Source organism: Carassius gibelio, chromosome B21, assembly GCF_023724105.1.
Source record: "Carassius gibelio isolate Cgi1373 ecotype wild population from Czech Republic chromosome B21, carGib1.2-hapl.c, whole genome shotgun sequence".
Lineage (NCBI taxonomy): Eukaryota > Metazoa > Chordata > Actinopteri > Cypriniformes > Cyprinidae > Carassius > Carassius gibelio.
The window spans coordinates 12,158,230-12,175,637 of record NC_068416.1 but is presented as its reverse complement, the minus strand read 5'-3'; the positions used below and the strand labels follow the sequence as shown (position 1 = coordinate 12,175,637).

General features: G+C 36.6%; 3 protein-coding genes across 4 annotated transcripts; 2 read left to right on the top strand and 1 right to left on the bottom strand.

The window, feature by feature from the left end:
• Window positions 1-181: 181 nt before the first annotated feature.
• Window positions 182-5,918, top strand: arl3l1 (ADP ribosylation factor like GTPase 3, like 1). Its single transcript, XM_052587544.1, has 6 exons — window positions 182-416; window positions 576-719; window positions 3,894-4,010; window positions 4,154-4,204; window positions 4,982-5,167; window positions 5,244-5,918. The coding sequence occupies exons 1-6, from the start codon at window positions 399-401 to the stop codon at window positions 5,289-5,291; spliced, it is 564 nt and encodes a 187-aa protein (XP_052443504.1). The 5' UTR covers window positions 182-398; the 3' UTR covers window positions 5,292-5,918.
• A 699-nt stretch (window positions 5,919-6,617) lies between these two features.
• Window positions 6,618-12,493, top strand: LOC127986233 (myozenin-2). The gene is made up of 6 exons (XM_052588499.1): window positions 6,618-6,759; window positions 6,960-7,048; window positions 7,711-7,865; window positions 10,145-10,307; window positions 10,403-10,586; window positions 11,940-12,493. Exons 2-6 carry the CDS (start codon window positions 6,982-6,984, stop codon window positions 12,121-12,123), a joined length of 753 nt encoding a protein of 250 aa, XP_052444459.1. The 5' UTR covers window positions 6,618-6,759; window positions 6,960-6,981; the 3' UTR covers window positions 12,124-12,493.
• rbm22 (RNA binding motif protein 22) lies at window positions 12,274-16,454 on the bottom strand. Of its 2 annotated transcripts, XM_052588498.1 has the most exons (12): window positions 16,310-16,454; window positions 15,759-15,812; window positions 15,603-15,632; window positions 15,213-15,345; window positions 14,901-15,001; window positions 14,653-14,825; window positions 14,215-14,415; window positions 13,828-13,992; window positions 13,653-13,735; window positions 12,982-13,113; window positions 12,765-12,888; window positions 12,274-12,715 (listed from the first exon to the last, which is right to left on the bottom strand). In XM_052588498.1, the coding sequence occupies exons 1-12, from the start codon at window positions 16,361-16,363 to the stop codon at window positions 12,706-12,708; spliced, it is 1,260 nt and encodes a 419-aa protein (XP_052444458.1). In that variant the 5' UTR covers window positions 16,364-16,454; the 3' UTR covers window positions 12,274-12,705. The 2 variants fall into 2 exon arrangements, with proteins under 2 accessions (XP_052444458.1, XP_052444457.1); XM_052588497.1 differs by having other exon boundaries at window positions 12,274-12,888; window positions 16,310-16,453.
• Window positions 16,455-17,408: the final 954 nt, after the last annotated feature.

Genomic DNA, 17,408 nt, shown 5'->3' with positions numbered 1-17,408 from the left:
AGAGCATTGGGAGTCTCAGTGGCCTGTTCTGAAGCAGGTGGTTGTTAAGGATAATCCAGGTAAGTCTTTAATGCTGGAGATGTGCTGGAGGAGACGAGTGGAGGGGAGGCGGGTGGGTGGGGAGATTGCTAATTGTGGCCTACTAATCCAACCCCTCCCCCATTTTCACCCACCTCCACATCCTCCTCTGTGTCACGTCTGAGGAAGGCCAGACGCATAGAGAAGGAAAGGTACTGCACCCTGTTAAGTGAAGAGCCAGTATTTCAAGGGAAGAGGATCCAGGAAACAGTGGACAGATAAGAAAACCAAACACTTACCTGGATATATCCTGCATAGAATGTAGCTGCGCCTTTCCATCTGTCTCCGCATCCTCTTCCTACCACAAAATTCACGGCACTATGGGAGAAGTCCAAAAGGTACATGTTTTGGTCTGCTTGAAGTGTCTATTTGAATCATTAATTATTAATGTTATACACATCATTGTGATGAATGTGAGATTTCATGGATGTACCAATCTAGAACTTAAAATGTAAAACTTTAATTAGATCTTTAAGGCGCAAATGTTTGTTTTCAAGGGTTTGTTTTCAGTCATTGAGAAGCTAAAAGGCACTACTGAGCAAGAGCTGCGGATAGTTCTTCTCGGTCTCGATAACGCCGGAAAAACCACTTTGTTAAAACAACTCGCCTCAGAAGATGTGAACACCATCACTCCAACTCAGGTGAGAAGAGCAGCCACGGGGACTTTCAAAGCACTAGATTTTTTCAAGTTCGCTGCTTGCACTTTCTTAATATGCTTGTTCAAAAAAAGGGTTACATTGACAACCAGGACACATGTGGTTTTAAAAGCAGCACAGCCCTCTGCCATTCCAGAATGTACATTTACTTTTTAATGATGTGTTATGAATGGTAGAAACATGTCTCATGAGTAATTCAGCCTAATTTGCTGAAGCTGTAGAAAGGTGTGAAGTTATTAGCTGGTGTGGAATGTTAATACATTTCTAGCGCTTTTTTACTGTTTAACAAATTCAGTAGAAATATTCTCAAAGCGTTTGACAGTTACACTTACCATACAGAATTGTAAATGATACTAGAGTCATTCTTTGGCACAAAACTAATGTGTATCTTTAGCTGCATCTTGGATAACACTAGACTGTACAACCAAAATGGATGAATCAGGTTAATCAGTGACGAAGACAGGCAGACTGTGGATGAATAATAGAGTGAAAAACCCCCTAAAAAGTATGACATGATCACGTCTTTGACTTTGGGGTAACTTTTTGGGGGGTCTGCCTAAGAGAGATGAAGTATGTAATATAATATAATCATATTTTATAGCATATTTGCAGTTGCAAAATATAAAATGCATTTTGACATACAAAGTGAAATAGTGAATATGTCACAATTATTAGAAATTAAGTCTAATTATCTTTGTTTAAGTTTAGGGTGAACATGGACTTCCATTCTTAAGTTATACCCAAGTGTAATTTCTGTTACGAAAAATACAATTAAAATACTATTAAAATAAGAAGAAACAAATCTAATGATCCTCAAACCCCTCATTAAGATTATAATATACTTTTTTTTACTTTATATGCAATTTACAGTTGGTCAGAATACACAGCTTCTTAGACAGTAACCTTTTAGTCTGAGGTGAACACCACTTCCATTTAGAAATTATGTAGAGTTTTAAACTTTATAAGACTGATGGATAAATGTCAGCTGTTTCAATTATGAAAAAAAAGGCACCCTCTGACCCCCTAAAAAATGTTTTATTTAATCTTATGTGTTATCGTAGCATGACGAAAGTGATCCACTTAATATTGTTTCACCTACAACCCATGAGACAAAAAAGAAAAGCATAGACTACAATCACTGCTAGAACCACATAAAGGCAGAAACCGAAAACAAAAACTACTACCCAAGTAAATGGTATAAATAGACATGAAAACATCTCAATCTTCCAAGAAAGTTAATAGGATCAAATGTGGCCAGTCTGGTTTACCGCTCTGTTTACTGTTGAGGGGTCAGGGATAGAGCACTATACACCATCACTGTGCGTATTCGTGCTAGTTATTAGCATAAAGTCAGCTAACTAGAGATAACACATATGACAAAAAGTCTCTAATATCAATTTATAAAAGTCTGAATTCATGCATCATTGATTGACAGTATATATCATCCATTTATAGAACTACTGATGGCTGTTAGCAAAACATTTAGCAAGGGTTCTTTTGGACTCTGCTGTGCACAGTTTGCCACTAGTTAAGATGTTGGTAAACCATTACTTGATCACTTAAAATATCCTGGTACCTAGATGTAATATGACTATTTGCTATTTAGCATGAGTTTTGTTAACAGACATTATATGCTGCAGCCAGTTAAAGCTGTAAAGAGCTGAGGCCTGTGGGAACAGAAGATCCTCTCTAAGAATAGCACCACAACAGTGTCTTTAATCCCACGGTTAAAGATTACTTAACCATAAAGTCTCAGTAGTTGGAGGCTGCCCAGGGCCAGGATAAATTTAGACTAGGAGAGTTTAAATACATTGTGCCTCTATCTGGTGTTTTGTGTGTGATTGGGAATGTGAAGGCTTTACATTATGGAAGCCTGTTTCTGCTTCATAGTAAAAAAAAAAAAAAAAAAAAAACTAAGAAGGTAAGTCTGAAATAAAGTTTAAAATAAGAAATGCTTAATATAAGAAGTCACACTATGAGATATGTAGTTTCAATTATGAGTTATAAACACGCATTATGTGATTTAAGTCACAGTTGGGTAATATAAAGTCACAAGTCAGGGTCAGAGTTGAGAGGTTTAAGTCAATGTGAAATATATAAAGTCAAAATTGCGAGTTTTAAAGTACTGTTATGATATATCAAGTCACAACTGTGAGACAAAGTAAGAGTTATGAGAATTAAAATGACTATACACGTGATGTATAGTCACAGTTTTGGGATTTGTGTCACATTGTGAAATATCAAGTGACAATTGTGAGATGAATTGCTGTTGTGATATATCGTTACAATTGTGAGATTCAAATCACATTATGGGAAAGGAAAATCAAAATATTGAATAGAAACTTAATATTTCAATTGATATTTTACCTAGAAATTGAAATTATACCATTAATTACTCACCCTCATGTCATTCAAACCTCATACGACTTCCTTTCATCTTAGGAACACAAATGTAGATATTTTTTATGAAAGTTTTGTTCCGAAGAAAGTCATACGGGTTTGGAAGGATTTGGAATTTTTGGGTGAACTATCCTTCACTGTTAAAATCACTGTTATGAGACATCAAGTCACAATCAAGTTAAATCCCACGTGAGATTTAAAGTCACAAGTACGAGATCCCAAATCACAATTGTGAAATTTATATTCAACAATTGTGATATATAGTTACAATTGTGAAAAGTTGAAATATAGTGTGATATAAAGTCAAGGTGTCATCACAGTTGTGAGTTTTTTTTTTTTCATATATATATATAATTGTGATATACACAGTAGTTACAGTTATGAGAATTAAACCTGTAAAATTTAAAGTCACAGGTGTGATGAAATAAATTCACATTGTAGAAATAAAGTCATAATTGTGAGATTTAAATTCACAACTGTGATGTATAGTTACTATCATGAGATTTAAAGTCACATGCAGGATATATAAAGTCGAAATTGTGAGATTTAAAGTCACTTTGGGAAAGTAAAGTTACAAGATTTATTTCTCACAATATAATTTCAAATAAAGTTGCAATTGCAAGATTTAAGACACATACTCTCAAAAAAAAAAATGTTAAAGCTTTTTTAAGATTTGCACAGTTTAATTAATAGTACAATACCATCAAATGTCATATTACGTAGACACAGCTGTATCGTGTGCTAATTTTGTTCTTTCAGGGTTTCAACATTAAAAGTGTGTCCTGTGATGCCATGAAGCTGAATGTGTGGGACATTGGAGGACAGAGGAAAATCCGACCATTCTGGAAGAAGTACCTGGAGAACACAGATTTATTGGTATTACAGCAGTGTTCAGGCAGAAAATCAGTGACATTGACAGTGTTGTGAGAGTATTTACAATCGCATTACATTTCTGTTTTGTGTATCAGTCAAAAAGCTTTTTTCTCTTTGATAGTCCCTTTTCTCTCTCCCTTTTTTAGATTTATGTGATTGACAGTGCAGACAAAAAGAGATTTGAGGAAACAGGATTGGTAAGCTTTTTTTTTTTTTGTCTTGAAAATCATTTTATCTGATATATTTATATGTCAAGCAATCTGCATCCTAATTTCTTTTACTTTTAATGTGCACAGGCTGAATATTTTAAGTTTCTAGACTCCGGGGCCATTTTCACGACAAAGTTTTCAGCCAGAAAATGGGAAACTTTTTATGCGGTTTGCCTGTTCGTTTACACGACAACAGTGTTTTGGGGACTGAAAATGCATATTTTTTAAATGGGTTACAAAGTTCAAGTTTTTTGAAAATGCCACCATTGTCGTTTCCATCTAAACACCCAAAACAGGAATCTTTGAATTCCTTAAATTTTTAAGGAATATAACATAAGAGCAAATGCTGTTGCTCCAATTTAATTCACATATTATGGATTTTGTAGGTCAACCTGTCAGTTAGCATCACCCTGGTTCCCTTCCCAAAAACCAGACAGTATTTTTCCATTGGCTTTTGGGTTGTTTCATAAAATAAGCTCTATGACCAACAGAGGTTTGATTATCATCATGACAATCTCCACAAATTAACATACCTTTCATGAGTTTTGAAGCCTAAATACAATCGCACAAAGTAAAAAGTTAAACTATATAGTATACAACAAGCATTACAATCAGGAATTTTACTTTGCTCTTGCTTCTGAGAAAATCAAGACATTTTTAACGATTAATTTGGTATATATTGGCACCTCTTTGATATATATTGGCACCTCAACGTAGTGCTGATTACAGTCTTTCTGACTCCTCTGTGTTGACCTTCTTCCACAGGAGCTCTCGGAGCTCATCGATGAGGAGAACCTGAAGGGTGTGCCATTGCTCATCTTTGCCAATAAACAGGACCTGGCCACAGCCTCTCCGGCCAGCGAGATCGCCGAGGGCCTCAACCTGCACACGTACCGGGACAGAGAGTGGCAGATCCAGGCCTGTTCTGCTGTATCTGGGGAGGGTGTACAGGTTTGTAAATACATAGTGAATTTATTTTCAATTTAACCTTATAGGAATAGTTGAAGACATTTCTGTTTTCTTTCAGGATGGCATGAACTGGATCAGCAACAATATTGTGAATAAGAAAAAATGAATCTGCGCACCTGCTAGTGTTATTTTGTACAATTGTGCTGATTCTTCTGTTAATGTCAACCACGTATATAAAAATAAAAATACTTTGGAAAACTTATTTTTTTTTTTTGGTAAATATATTAATGATCTATCTTCTTATTTGTGAATTGGCTCCCAGCAGAGACTGGCAGGAAATCAAACGAAACAAATCATTTCCCCTCTCTTATCTTTCATGCTCTCACAGAGAGTTTTTGTTGCTTTCTGACTAGACAAGCTTTCTTTAAGATCTGTAAATCATGATTTTGCTGTCATGTTTTTGAGAAATATGACACACCAGGGCATAAATAATGCACACAAGCAAGATTTGCAGTCTAAAATAAGAATGAGGTATCCGTGTATCTATCAAATACATATATATAGTCTTCTTCAGCTGTTTCGATAGCTGTCCCACCAGAGAATTCTCTAACAGAGCAAAACTATGGAATTTTGTGTAAGATGATGTATCAAAGCAAGGTTTTTTGTTTGTTTGTTTGTTTGTTTGTCTCAGTATGACTGGATTTGATAGTTTCTATGATTATACTTTGTGGATTACATGTTTATGATTATGTGAAATGAAATTGTGACATTAAATTTTTCTTTAGTTGTTTAAGATTGCCTTTGATTCTAATTCAAACAAGATCCTAGACTAGACATGCTAGTTTTTTCCCACGTTTTCCTACATTTTTAAAGATCTAAAAAAATATTTTCAAGGACTATAACAAGCGTGAATGCTATTGTTCTAAATAACTCACATATTATGGATTGAGGGGTGTATTACTGATGAATTTTATGATGTAAATGGTGAAAATACCTCATCCACAAGACTTTATTTCAGGCATTTAACCAAAAAACATTCAACAAAAAAAAAAAACTTTCGGGACAATTCAATTAATGCATTTAACAGACGTTTTATGCAAAGCAACTTACATTTTTTTTACCTAACATGTGTTCTGTGGGAATCGAACCCACAACCTTGCACTGCTAATGCAATGCTCTACCACTTGAGCCACAGGAACAATTAAACCAGAAGTGATGAAATGCTTATTGTCAGGTTTGGTCTACAAAAATAGGTTATCCCTGCAGCACTCTATTTAGCCAAACACTGAATTTTTTTTTTTTGCCCTTCTCAGACCCCTGGCATGTCTGCAGCAAACGGTATTGAACCTCAGAGGCAGACATACTTGGCTACGAGTCCTGCCTTCCTCCCCGGTCACCAAATCTGCACAGTATGGCCAGTGGATCAAATTTTCATTAGTGTGGATGCTGAAGCTCCACTGTGCTAATCCAAGTCCATTAGGAACACATCGCACATGCTATTATAAGACAGTGATCTAACCAGGGCAAAAAGAGGGTCCACAGTGTGTCTGATGTGGGCTCACATAAGCATTTCTACCTCTGGACGAGATACATCATCAAGACTAGCATAAAAGCAAACACAGAATTTTAAATTGGTAAGTTTTGCTGTAATCAAAGGATTTGTTTATTCTGTGACCTATGCAACTCGGTTTAAAAAAGTGTTTTCAGGCCTGATTTGAGATCAAAGGAGTGCATATATATATATATATCACAAAGAAAGGGTCAAATCAGATTCATTTAGTTGGGGGAAAAATGAAAATATATTATTAATCTTTCTGGACTGGTTTTATTGAAGGCTGGATACTATTTATATCACTATGCCTGTGCCATACACTGATGTACCCAAGAAAGAGCAACAGGAGCTGTGTTCGGACACAGATGGAGGTAAGAGACATGGGAAGTAGAAAAAAAAGCTCAGTTTCTTCAAACAGCACACCGTCTCAGTGGGTAAGAATGATTCAATGAAATCAGCTTGAGAGCAACAACTCTGTGACGTGTAGGGGACAAAAGCAAAACAGTCTGGAAAGGGAAAACAGAGAGCCAAATTTTCACTTTCTGCTCTGGCATGTCTCAATAGCTTTGACTCGGTTTCCAAAACAGTAAGGGTATTTGTAATGTAATATGACAGCAGGAGACTAAATGCTTTACTCCAGGAGATCATGACTCATCCGCGCCTGATTGGGAAAGATCTGAACCCTCTTAAACATTACTGAATAAACAGCAGGCTGAGGTTACACCCAGATGCCTGTGTCAAATGTAATGATTTAATCACCGTTTCACATATTGTACTGACGATTTTAGAGCCAAAGATGATGACAGAGAATGTTAGACATGCTTTTGATGACATTAATTATGAATGATCATACAGTATTAATGAAAACCTGTAAATGTCTATAAAATGTGTTTTTTATATATAAACTTTCAGAAGAATGGCATGTAATTACTAGTTTAAAGTGCTGTAATTACTAGTTAATAACATTGCAATGTAATGTCATAAGGGATAGTTGTTCTTTGATTGATATCAATATTTGTACATGTTAAATCAGTATGTCTGAACCTGGGGAAGAAGATCAGTGTTCCTCGGGATCTGATGATGGAGGAGCTCAATCTGCTGTCTAACAGAGGATCTATAATGTTCCACGAGAGACTCAAAAGAGTGGAGAGGTTCACCTCGGAGAATCTAGCACAGAGACACCTGAATGTAAGACATCTTAAACTGAGTTAAAGTCAACATGAAACCAGAATTGACCCAATTTATTGACCCATATAATCACAAATGTATGAATATGGTCCCAAAGTTAGTAGCCAAAAAGCTATTGAATTATTTTAGGCTAATGTCAGTAGGCAATATTATTTCTATGTGGCATAACTTTAATATTGTGGCAATTATAACAAATAATATGTTTGAATAAAAAGTTTTACCTTTACGATTTGCTGAAATCATCTTGAGGTTAAATTTGCCCTTCTGCCTTCCCTCATAAGTTTCACAATCGACTGCATACTCACATTCAGGTCCGGCTCTATTCTGGAACACCCACTTTTCATGATCCAATCAATCCATGATGGATAAGATCAAGTCCCACCCTATTTACTTTTCATTTAATCTCCGGTTTCACTCAGAGATGCAAGATCTTTACTATACATAAGTAAAATGGGTTGTGAATATTGTTTGAATGTGAAATCAGGAGTGTCCAGTCCTCCTCTTGGAGGGCCAACTTCCTGGCAAATTTAGATCCAACTCTAGCAGCGTTGAAATTTCTAGTCATCCTGAAGAGTTTGATTAGTTAGTCAGGTGTATTTAATAGCAGTTCTGTCATGACAACTCTCAGAGGGATTGGCATGGTAATGTACATTTCAGTGTTAAAGGGGTCATATGATGCTACCAAAAAAGTACATTCTTTTTTGTATTTGGTGTAAGGAAATGTGTTTATGAGGTTTAAAGGTAAAAAAAAAACATTATTTTCCTCATTCTGTACATTATTGTTTCTCCTCTATGCGCTGCCTTTCTGAAACATGTTGATTTTTTTTACAAAGCCCATCGTTCTGAAAAGCGAGGTTTACACTGATTGGCCAGCTATCCAGTCCATTGTGATTGGTGGAATACCTCAAGTGTGTGACAGAAATGTTATGCCCCTTTGCCATACTGTGATGCAGTATCCCGGTGCGACGAGACAAAACCAATACAACCCATTACAATTGAGCCATTTTTAGCATCCAGTGGGGACATAATTACTGATTATAGAGTTTTACGTGTTGCGTTGCATCGTGCCACACAACAGAAAACCATGTCTGCATTTGTGATCGGAGAAGCAACAAGCAAACGCTACTATACACTGCTCAAAAAATGTGTTTGAATCATCAGTGGCAAATCTTATAAATACTAAAACTTACTTACATTGTAGGCTACAGGGACTGCAGATGAAATTAAGCCTGAATGGCTAAATCTGGCACATTTATATAGTAAGTAATGTGTAATGTATTGTCCCTTTTTTTAAAAAAATATACAAATACTCCGCGACATAATGGTGGCAAAAGGCAACAATGCTACAGCGAGAATCAAAATTACGCCTTCCTTCTTTGTGTGAAAGTTTGGGCGGCATTATGTAAATCTTTCCACACAGTGACATAGACATAAGGTGTTTTTAGGGCGGTGTGGGTTTCTCTTTGGGTTTGAGACTTTAGTCTTTGCAACTTTAAGGATCCTATCTATTCACGAAAAGCTTGTAACACTCCAAAGAGAAAGGAAAACTGAAACTGTATCATATGACCCCCTTAATGTATTTGGTCTTGAGACTTGCTACTGCCAATACAACCACAACATGCTGCTGTGAGCAGAAATATTACTGCTGCAAATATAACATACATGAAATAACCCCCATATACCGTACATGAATCACCTCATAGCAGATCTATACAGGTGGAGCTGGGGAAGGCAGAGGTTTCTAAAGCCAGCTGCAACTGCTACAGTAAGCACAAGTCATATATTTGAATGCTGAGCAGCGAGCTCATTGGCTACAGATACAGAAGAGAACCAATCAGCTGTGCCATATGATAATGATGTCATTAGGTCAGATTGTGTTAGACCTCGGACTGCGCTATCTAGAGTTTCATGCCAAAACTCTGTATTTGAGGCCCTTTAGAAACAAAACTAAAGATGTTTAGTGAGACAAATAGTCACTCAGGGGTGTCCAATCGTACATCTGAAGGACCACCTTCCTGCAGAGTTTCTTGACCAAATTAAACACACCTGAACCAGCTAATCAAGGCCTTTAAGATCCCAAGGCAGCTGGTGTGAGCTAAACCCTAAAGACCCTCCAGGAGCAGGATTGGATAACCCTGAAAATGTTCTTCACACAACTTAAAACATAAAAATAAAAGTTCATTGAAGAACTGTTAGCTGAAAGTTCCTTGGGGAACCTTTTTTTTTTTTTTTTTACTTGTAGGTTCAGTAATAATTGATGATCTTTTAACACTGTCTAGCACTTAGGGGAAACACTTCAAGGCCATAATGCGATGCAAGGAGAGAAAGGAAATGATTGCTTAACCTCTGAAATCTACATCAAACATCCTGGAAAGAACAGCCTAGTCACCACACTAAAGCACACGGTTTCCAAGAAAGGAAGCCCAAGCGTGCTTGCACCTGGTAAATACAGCACAATTCTGTACGAGTACACTAAAGTTTCTGTTGTTGTCAAAGTCAGAGGACAATTCTGAAGGTCACTCAATTCTCTTATTCAGGTTATGGGGGGCCTCTGAAAGAGGTTCCTCCAGAAAAGTTCAACGTCACTGTGATCCCCAAATCTTACCAGTCACCCTGGGAGGAAAAACCCATTGACAATGAGACGCTGTTGGCTAACATCAGTACCCACCTGCCTGAGCCACCTTACAAACTCACCCCAGCCAACTACAAATGCTTCAACAGGTACAAATTAATCATAACATAATGATACTTCCACCCTCAGTAGTAAACACAGCATAAAGTAAATGTTAAATTAAAATCTAAAAACCAAGATTGAATTATTACAAATAATGTGAATTATTCATCAATGTATGCAACAAATGTACTTCTCCTGATGTTTTACTTATGGCCACACAAGCTATTAATAATTTAACTTTTCCAAATTAGTTTCCTATTCAAAATCTTCCTGAAAATCCTCAGACATAATTCATTAGTAAATTGGGTTGCAAAATGGCAATCCAGCAAACGTGCCTAAACCTACTTTTTCAGCTGCCTTTAAATCATATGTATTTTTCAAATTCTTATAAACAAGTGATTTCAACCCCTTTTTTTTTTTACAAGATATAAGCCATGAATAAAACAATATTTGAAAGTTGGATAAAAAGACAAAGGTTAAAGAATTTGTGCCTCATGACTTTGAGGGAAAGAACTACAAGGGACAGAAAACACTACAAAGGCAAATGAAAAACATTATAAAATGAGAAATATATTTTTATGTTTATGAATTTATTGAATGTGAATTACTTAGAGACAACATCATTTTATTATTTTTTAAAGATTTATTTTGAGTATTTTTGCTTTTTTAGTACAGTTGGAAAGCAAAATAAGACAGTGAAGGTACTGGGAAAGAACCAGAAGATTTTGGCTTATATATACACACAGATATAGTAGTCAACATTTGAACTTGAAATTTCTCCTAAGACAAGAACACATTTTGGTTTTAGGACAACTTTAATGAAAGGTTTTGATCCACTTCAAATGTTGACTAATGTATTTATTTTTGAGAGCATAGAGAGGCTTGACTGAATCACTTGCAGTGCTTCATAGAAGTAAACGGGAGACTAACGTGTTCTTTTGCCACAATTTACTTGTCAAGATTCCCTGACTGGTCCCTTATTTTATGGAAACATGATACCCCCCAAGGTATCATGCTGTTAAAAAAGATTATCTAAATAAGTTTAACAAGTTTTGTTAAGGTCCCAATTCTACTTCTGTATATAAAGTAGATATAGTTAGTAGCAAACGCAACTCAAATGGTGACTGAATTAAGGAAGGACACCAGCCACTGCTGGTAACATTACATATAAAAAAACTTCTTAGCATGTCTGGCGTGGTAAGGCTGCCTGCCAAAAATGGTTGGTTTTAAGGTCATGCCTTAAAACAGAATTTGTGTCTTGAAACCTTACGCTGGTCCCGGCTCGTATCAGTATGTCAAGTAAAAAAGACAAGACTCGTTTCACTCAGCTGATAGGGAAAGTCAAGATATTTTAGCAATAAAGGGACATGAACAACATTGATCATTGTTATTTTTCACAGAGCTCCTATGCCGTTTGGTGGAACCGCAGGCACTGTGAAGACTCTGCCGCTGCCTGGCTTTGAGATGCTGCAGGCTCACACAGAGCCACACCTGACCTGGGACAGGATGTGCCATCGGCCCAATTTCAATCGCACTCCACAGGGCTGGAGCATCCAGTACACTGCAGAGTCTCCCGATCTGTGAAGCTGGCATACACAACTGTTTTGGATTTCTGAGGGATGCCTAAATTGCTACTGTGAATTGTGAGCCGAGCCATTATGAACCATCAAATACCAATTTAAAAAGTTTACACACAATGTCTAGAAACACATTTACACAATCGTTCACACAAGATTTCAAAATGTGATGCTTCTTTAATGGAACCACAAACTAGACAGGCGTACATTAAAAACAAAAGTCTTAAAAACATTTCAGGACAACATGCTTTACAGAAAAATGGGAAGAGATGGAGACTAGCACAAACTGTAATATGATATGAATCCTGGAATATTCTAAAGGTGCAGGACAATAAAATGTCAAACAAATAAAGACCTCAGGCGCATGAAATAGTCAATAGCTCCCCCACTTGGTAATTGTTGGTCACTGCAACCAATTCTTTGTCAATCGGCATGCTATCCATTTCATATCATTACATACAAAACATAAAAACTGACAAGATGATAACAGAAACCATTAAGGGTTATTATAAATCAAAATTTTAAAAAGAAAGGTTTTTGCCATGGTTTAAATTCTAAGATGCTGGTATTTTTCCAATGTTTTCCTTGTTCATACCCCAACAGTGAGGTAGCTGTATAACTATCTAAGGGCCTCCATGGCGACTTGCATGGGCACCCATCCGCTGAGGATCCTGGGATGGGTAGTGCACCTGTCCGGGGGGCCTCATGGCCATTGGAGGGGGCATCGGCGGGGCCATGGGATCCATGGTGTGGAACATAGGAGGACCGAAGCCTGGATAGAACAAATTAGATTAACAGGACAGTGAAGCATATTATCATAGGTTACAAAAAAGGGAAAAGAGGAAGTGAATGGGGGGAAACTCACCAGGCGGTGGGGGCATGGCAACCCCAGGTGGAGGAGGAAGTCCCAGGTTCATGACAGCATGGGAGCTGGTGGGAGCCAGGTTGAAGTAGTTGTTGGAGGCATCTTCATCAGACACAGGGGGTGGGGGCAGAGCTGTTGAAAAAGTTTGAGAAAAGAAAAATCACATACCGCTCTAACTTATATAATATTTAGTGGCTCCCCATTTAATTTATTTTGGAACAATTGTCTTCCATTGTAGAAGCAGTATATAGAAAAAGTAGTTTTTCTGTCATTAATAGTAGTAATTATTTTTTTTATTAGCAGAACATAATTTTTTTCTTAATTATTGTAAATGAATTTGATTCACTAGTGTGAAATATCAAGATAAAAAAAAAAAAGTAATAGATTAAAAATAGATTTGTATTAATTACAATAAATAAATAAATTACTTTAATTCATTTCTATTAAACAATTTTTATATATATATATATATATATATATATATTTAACACATTTAAATATATATGTGTGTGTGTGAGTTTATTTATATATATATATATAGACACACACACACACATATATTTAAACTTTACAATAAATAAATATTTAAATATAAAAGCAATCCATACAATTCACACTAATATTCTATTTCTATATAAAACATGCTCATGCGTAAGAGACTGGTCACACACCACCAGGGAGGCCGGGCACTGGATCTAGCCTGATTCCACTCTCCGTCACCCCATCCTTCTCTTTTCCTCGAGCCGCCTGTGACCTGAACGACACACGACAACATTCAGAACTGCCTCCACACAAACAGTACGGTTAGAATTTCAGTTCTTTTTCCTTGCACGATTAGAGACCAACCTGCCCCATTTAACATTAAGTCGACGTCCATTAATAATGAGTTTATTAAAGGACTTCTCGGCAGCCGTCTCTGCAGCCTGCCGTGTAGCAAACTGGATGAAAGCACACTGCTGCCTTTGAACGATGGTGATGGTACGAATCTCCCCAAACTGGTAGAAGTGGTTCCTTCGGGGAAGAAGTAGACAGTTTTTTCAAATCAAGAAATGACAAAATGTTTGTTCGTTTTAATAATATATTATTTTAGCTTCAATTATTATTCAGTTTTAGTCATTATTTATTCCAAGTTAGTAAATCTACTTATTGCTGTTGGATGCCAAGACAATATTCCTATACTTCAGTGATCATATTTGAATAGTTTTAGCTTTGTGATCTCTGAAGAGCGTTTACCTGAGCTCAGAATCTGTAACGTCTTCTCCCAGGCCTCCGATGTAGAGTGTGGTGATGGACTTGTCCTCCGGTAAGTCCAGTCTGGGCATGGAGGAGGCCCGCGTCAGGAGTTTGTTAGCCACAGGATCGTTAATGCCATAATAACGGTCCTTAATGTTCTGATCAGCCAACGGGTCATCTGGATCGGTGGGCTTCTCATGCCTGTGATGTTATAGCAATGCATTTCATCTCAAAAATGTGACCAAAACTCATAATCTCTCAAACATAATTCACAGCTTAAACATATTTCATTAAAAGCAGTCACTTCATAAAATGCATGAGGCTTATTAAGCAAGCAACTGAAAACCGAAACATGTTTTCTGACACAACACCGTGTGAAATTGAGGATCACGGGGTCATCATTTTACACCCATGACAGATTCTTGAGGTTCTGCTCACCTGTATGGACACTCTTCCCCTCTCTTGCACTCCCCCTTCACCCAGAAGGAACAGATGTGTGGTCTGTTCCTCTTGTAATATGGTGTGGTACGAGCCAGTTTCAGCAGCATATCGCTGCTGCTCGGTGCCTTCCCAAGCAGCCCCACAGGTCGTGTGCCATCAGAGTTAGCAATCTACAGGGCAAACATCATTAGTTGACCCACAGATACTCTTACATAATACTTCAAGCCATTTAGTATTTGCATTACCTCTCTCTCCATATTCTGAGTGTAATACTCTTTATTTACGTCGGATCTCGGTACTTCATCTTTAACGGACAGCCCAGTGTCACGAACCTGAATGGGCAAACCTGTGCAACAACAATAAAAAAGCAGCTCAACATCTGTTGTTTTCAGCATCCCATAGAAACTTGGTTAATTAAATGCATCAAACTCAATCTCTGCATATGCTGGGACTTTAACATGAATTTGAAAACGTAACGTGTCAGTGCTGCTTGAATGGGCCTTTAACAGGTTTGTTCAGTTTTACTAACAGACTATGGCTACAGATTATAACATTACCGTATTCCAGATCCAAAAGGCAGGTTTGACAGACATTTTTCATTTTACTGCAGGTCTGACAAACTTCTGTCTTCTTGAAGCGCATCCGGACCCCAGGACACCAGCGGAACACAGTGAAGGGACGTGCACAGATCTAGAGGATGAGAAATATATATGGAAAATAAAATGCTGCGCTACCAAAATGTGGGGCAAATAATATGAGGCGTAATTTTTCAAGAGTGACTTCCCACACTGTATTGTCAAAGAGATTATTGGAATGATTTTCCAGTTGTATAAGAGGTACTAACCTTTGGAATTAATATAAAACTATGGCATAAAACAATTGGAAATGCCTGTGGAACCCTATCAAGACAACATTTAGCTTTTTTGAGAGGATGAAGCCAGCAGTACCTTGCACTCCTTGCCAAATTTCTCTTTGGTCTGTTAAAACAAAATCAAGGTACAGAGTCAAAATGTGTTTAAATACAAAAATAAATACAACTTCGTTTGAATTCTGATCAAGTAAATAGTGAAACTAATAAGTAAAACTATTCTATCTCAACTTACCATCCGGATGTAAGGGTTTTCTCCCAAACATGTTTGGCAGAGAATCGGAAAATCCTGTTCAAATAAGAAAAGGTCAGGGCTGTGTATGCATGCATTCATTCATAAATAAATACATGTTTTCTATACATTTGATGATATTAATATACATATATATCTCATATCAAAGGTTAATAATGTTATGAATACTGTTTTGTTAACAGAACACTCGTTCACATTAAAATGTAGCTAACGTTATATAACGTTACTAATTAATTATATAATTCATTTCTCATCATTTTTATTTCAATGTGATGTTTATTTGCTTGCCCAGTAAAAAAAAATCTACTCAACACAGAGACTGGACAGAGAATTTATAGAACCACATTTTTAACTATTGATAAGATGCATTTGAATGCTGAAATGGTCTTCATTAGCCATGAGCTGAGACGACACAGAATGTTACAGTTAGGAAATATGTTGATTTGGCGAGGTCAAACAGAAAACAAAAATGCGCCAGTCGTGATTGGTAATACTTCTTATATATTCTTAAACAACATTTGTTTTGTACTCACCGAATCCTCCCAGTTTTGTCTGTTGTAAGTGTTAGAACCTAAAGACGTCGCCATTGCTACAAGCTAGCCGCGAACGGAGCCCTTAACCACAATGCTTTGCGTCTATAAGCCTAGGGAAGAATCACAGCGCCACCTACAGTTATGGAGGTCATACACATTTCGCCTCAAGCGAGATAAAAAAAAAGAAAAGCCGGTATTAATGATTTAAGAATTTAATTAGATTCAATTTTAATGTTATATTCTGAAACCTTTACCTGAAACAATCACTCCATTGCCCAAAGTCTGGAAGAAGACATCAATGTCTTCACTGTTTATCAGGTATGAAACAACTCTTTTTGCCTTGTATGCAAAGACAGATAAATATTGATGAATGTTTTATATTGAATTTAATCCCTTTAAATTTAACATCCTCAGATGCTAATATAAGGAAATGTGATCTAATATTACTGTATATTGTAGGCTTTTCTTCATGTTTTTTAAATAAAAGAAATTACATCATAAATCAAAATCTGCCAACAATAATGATAATTTAATCATTATCATAGATGTATTCATTAATATTTCATTTTGAAATAACGAAATTATTATATTATTTATAATAGAAAATATTTCATTATTAAATTATTATATTAAGCATATACCTTGGTTACTGGACTGTATTATGTGCAATAGTCAGCATTCAATGAAATTAAATTTATCATGAATAAATGTTACATAAAGTGCATAATATAAAATAGGCCTAAAAGAAAACATTTAATCAATCCTGCAGTCTTGATAGTCCATTAACTGATCGTCTTTTACCCATAATTTTTGTATATTATTTTAATTTTAAAAGGAAGTCATGGCCTAGTGGTTAGAGAGTATGACTCCTAACCTTAGGGTTGTGGGTTTTAGTCTCGGGCCAGCAATACCACAACTTAAGTGCCCTTGAGCAAGGCACTTAACCCCCAACTGCTCCCTGGGTGCTGCAGCATAAATGGCTGTTCACGGTGTGTGTGTGTCCACTGCTGTGTGTGTGCACTTTGGTTGGGTTAAATGCAGAGCACGAATTCTGGCCGTATGTCATGTAACTTTTAATTGTTATGCCTATTATTATTGG

What these genes read in the sequence shown, in the direction of transcription:
- LOC127986233 (XM_052588499.1), top strand. Translation starts at nt 6,982, where the DNA reads ATGCCTGTGCCATACACTGATGTACCCAAGAAAGAGCAACAGGAGCTG. An exon ending in GTGTTCGGACACAGATGGAG is followed by an intron (nt 7,049 to 7,710) that starts GTAAGAGACATG and finishes ATGTTAAATCAG; the next exon opens with TATGTCTGAACCTGGGGAAG. An exon ending in AACTACAAATGCTTCAACAG is followed by an intron (nt 10,587 to 11,939) that starts GTACAAATTAAT and finishes TATTTTTCACAG; the next exon opens with AGCTCCTATGCCGTTTGGTG.
- rbm22 (XM_052588497.1), bottom strand. Translation starts at nt 16,363, where the DNA reads ATGGCGACGTCTTTAGGTTCTAACACTTACAACAGACAAAACTGGGAG. An exon ending in CTCAGAATATGGAGAGAGAG is followed by an intron (nt 14,826 to 14,900) that starts GTAATGCAAATA and finishes TTTGCCCTGTAG; the next exon opens with ATTGCTAACTCTGATGGCAC. An exon ending in CTTAATGTTAAATGGGGCAG is followed by an intron (nt 13,736 to 13,827) that starts GTTGGTCTCTAA and finishes TGTGTCGTTCAG; the next exon opens with GTCACAGGCGGCTCGAGGAA.
- arl3l1 (XM_052587544.1), top strand. An exon ending in TGGAGAACACAGATTTATTG is followed by an intron (nt 4,011 to 4,153) that starts GTATTACAGCAG and finishes TCCCTTTTTTAG; the next exon opens with ATTTATGTGATTGACAGTGC. An exon ending in TATCTGGGGAGGGTGTACAG is followed by an intron (nt 5,168 to 5,243) that starts GTTTGTAAATAC and finishes GTTTTCTTTCAG; the next exon opens with GATGGCATGAACTGGATCAG.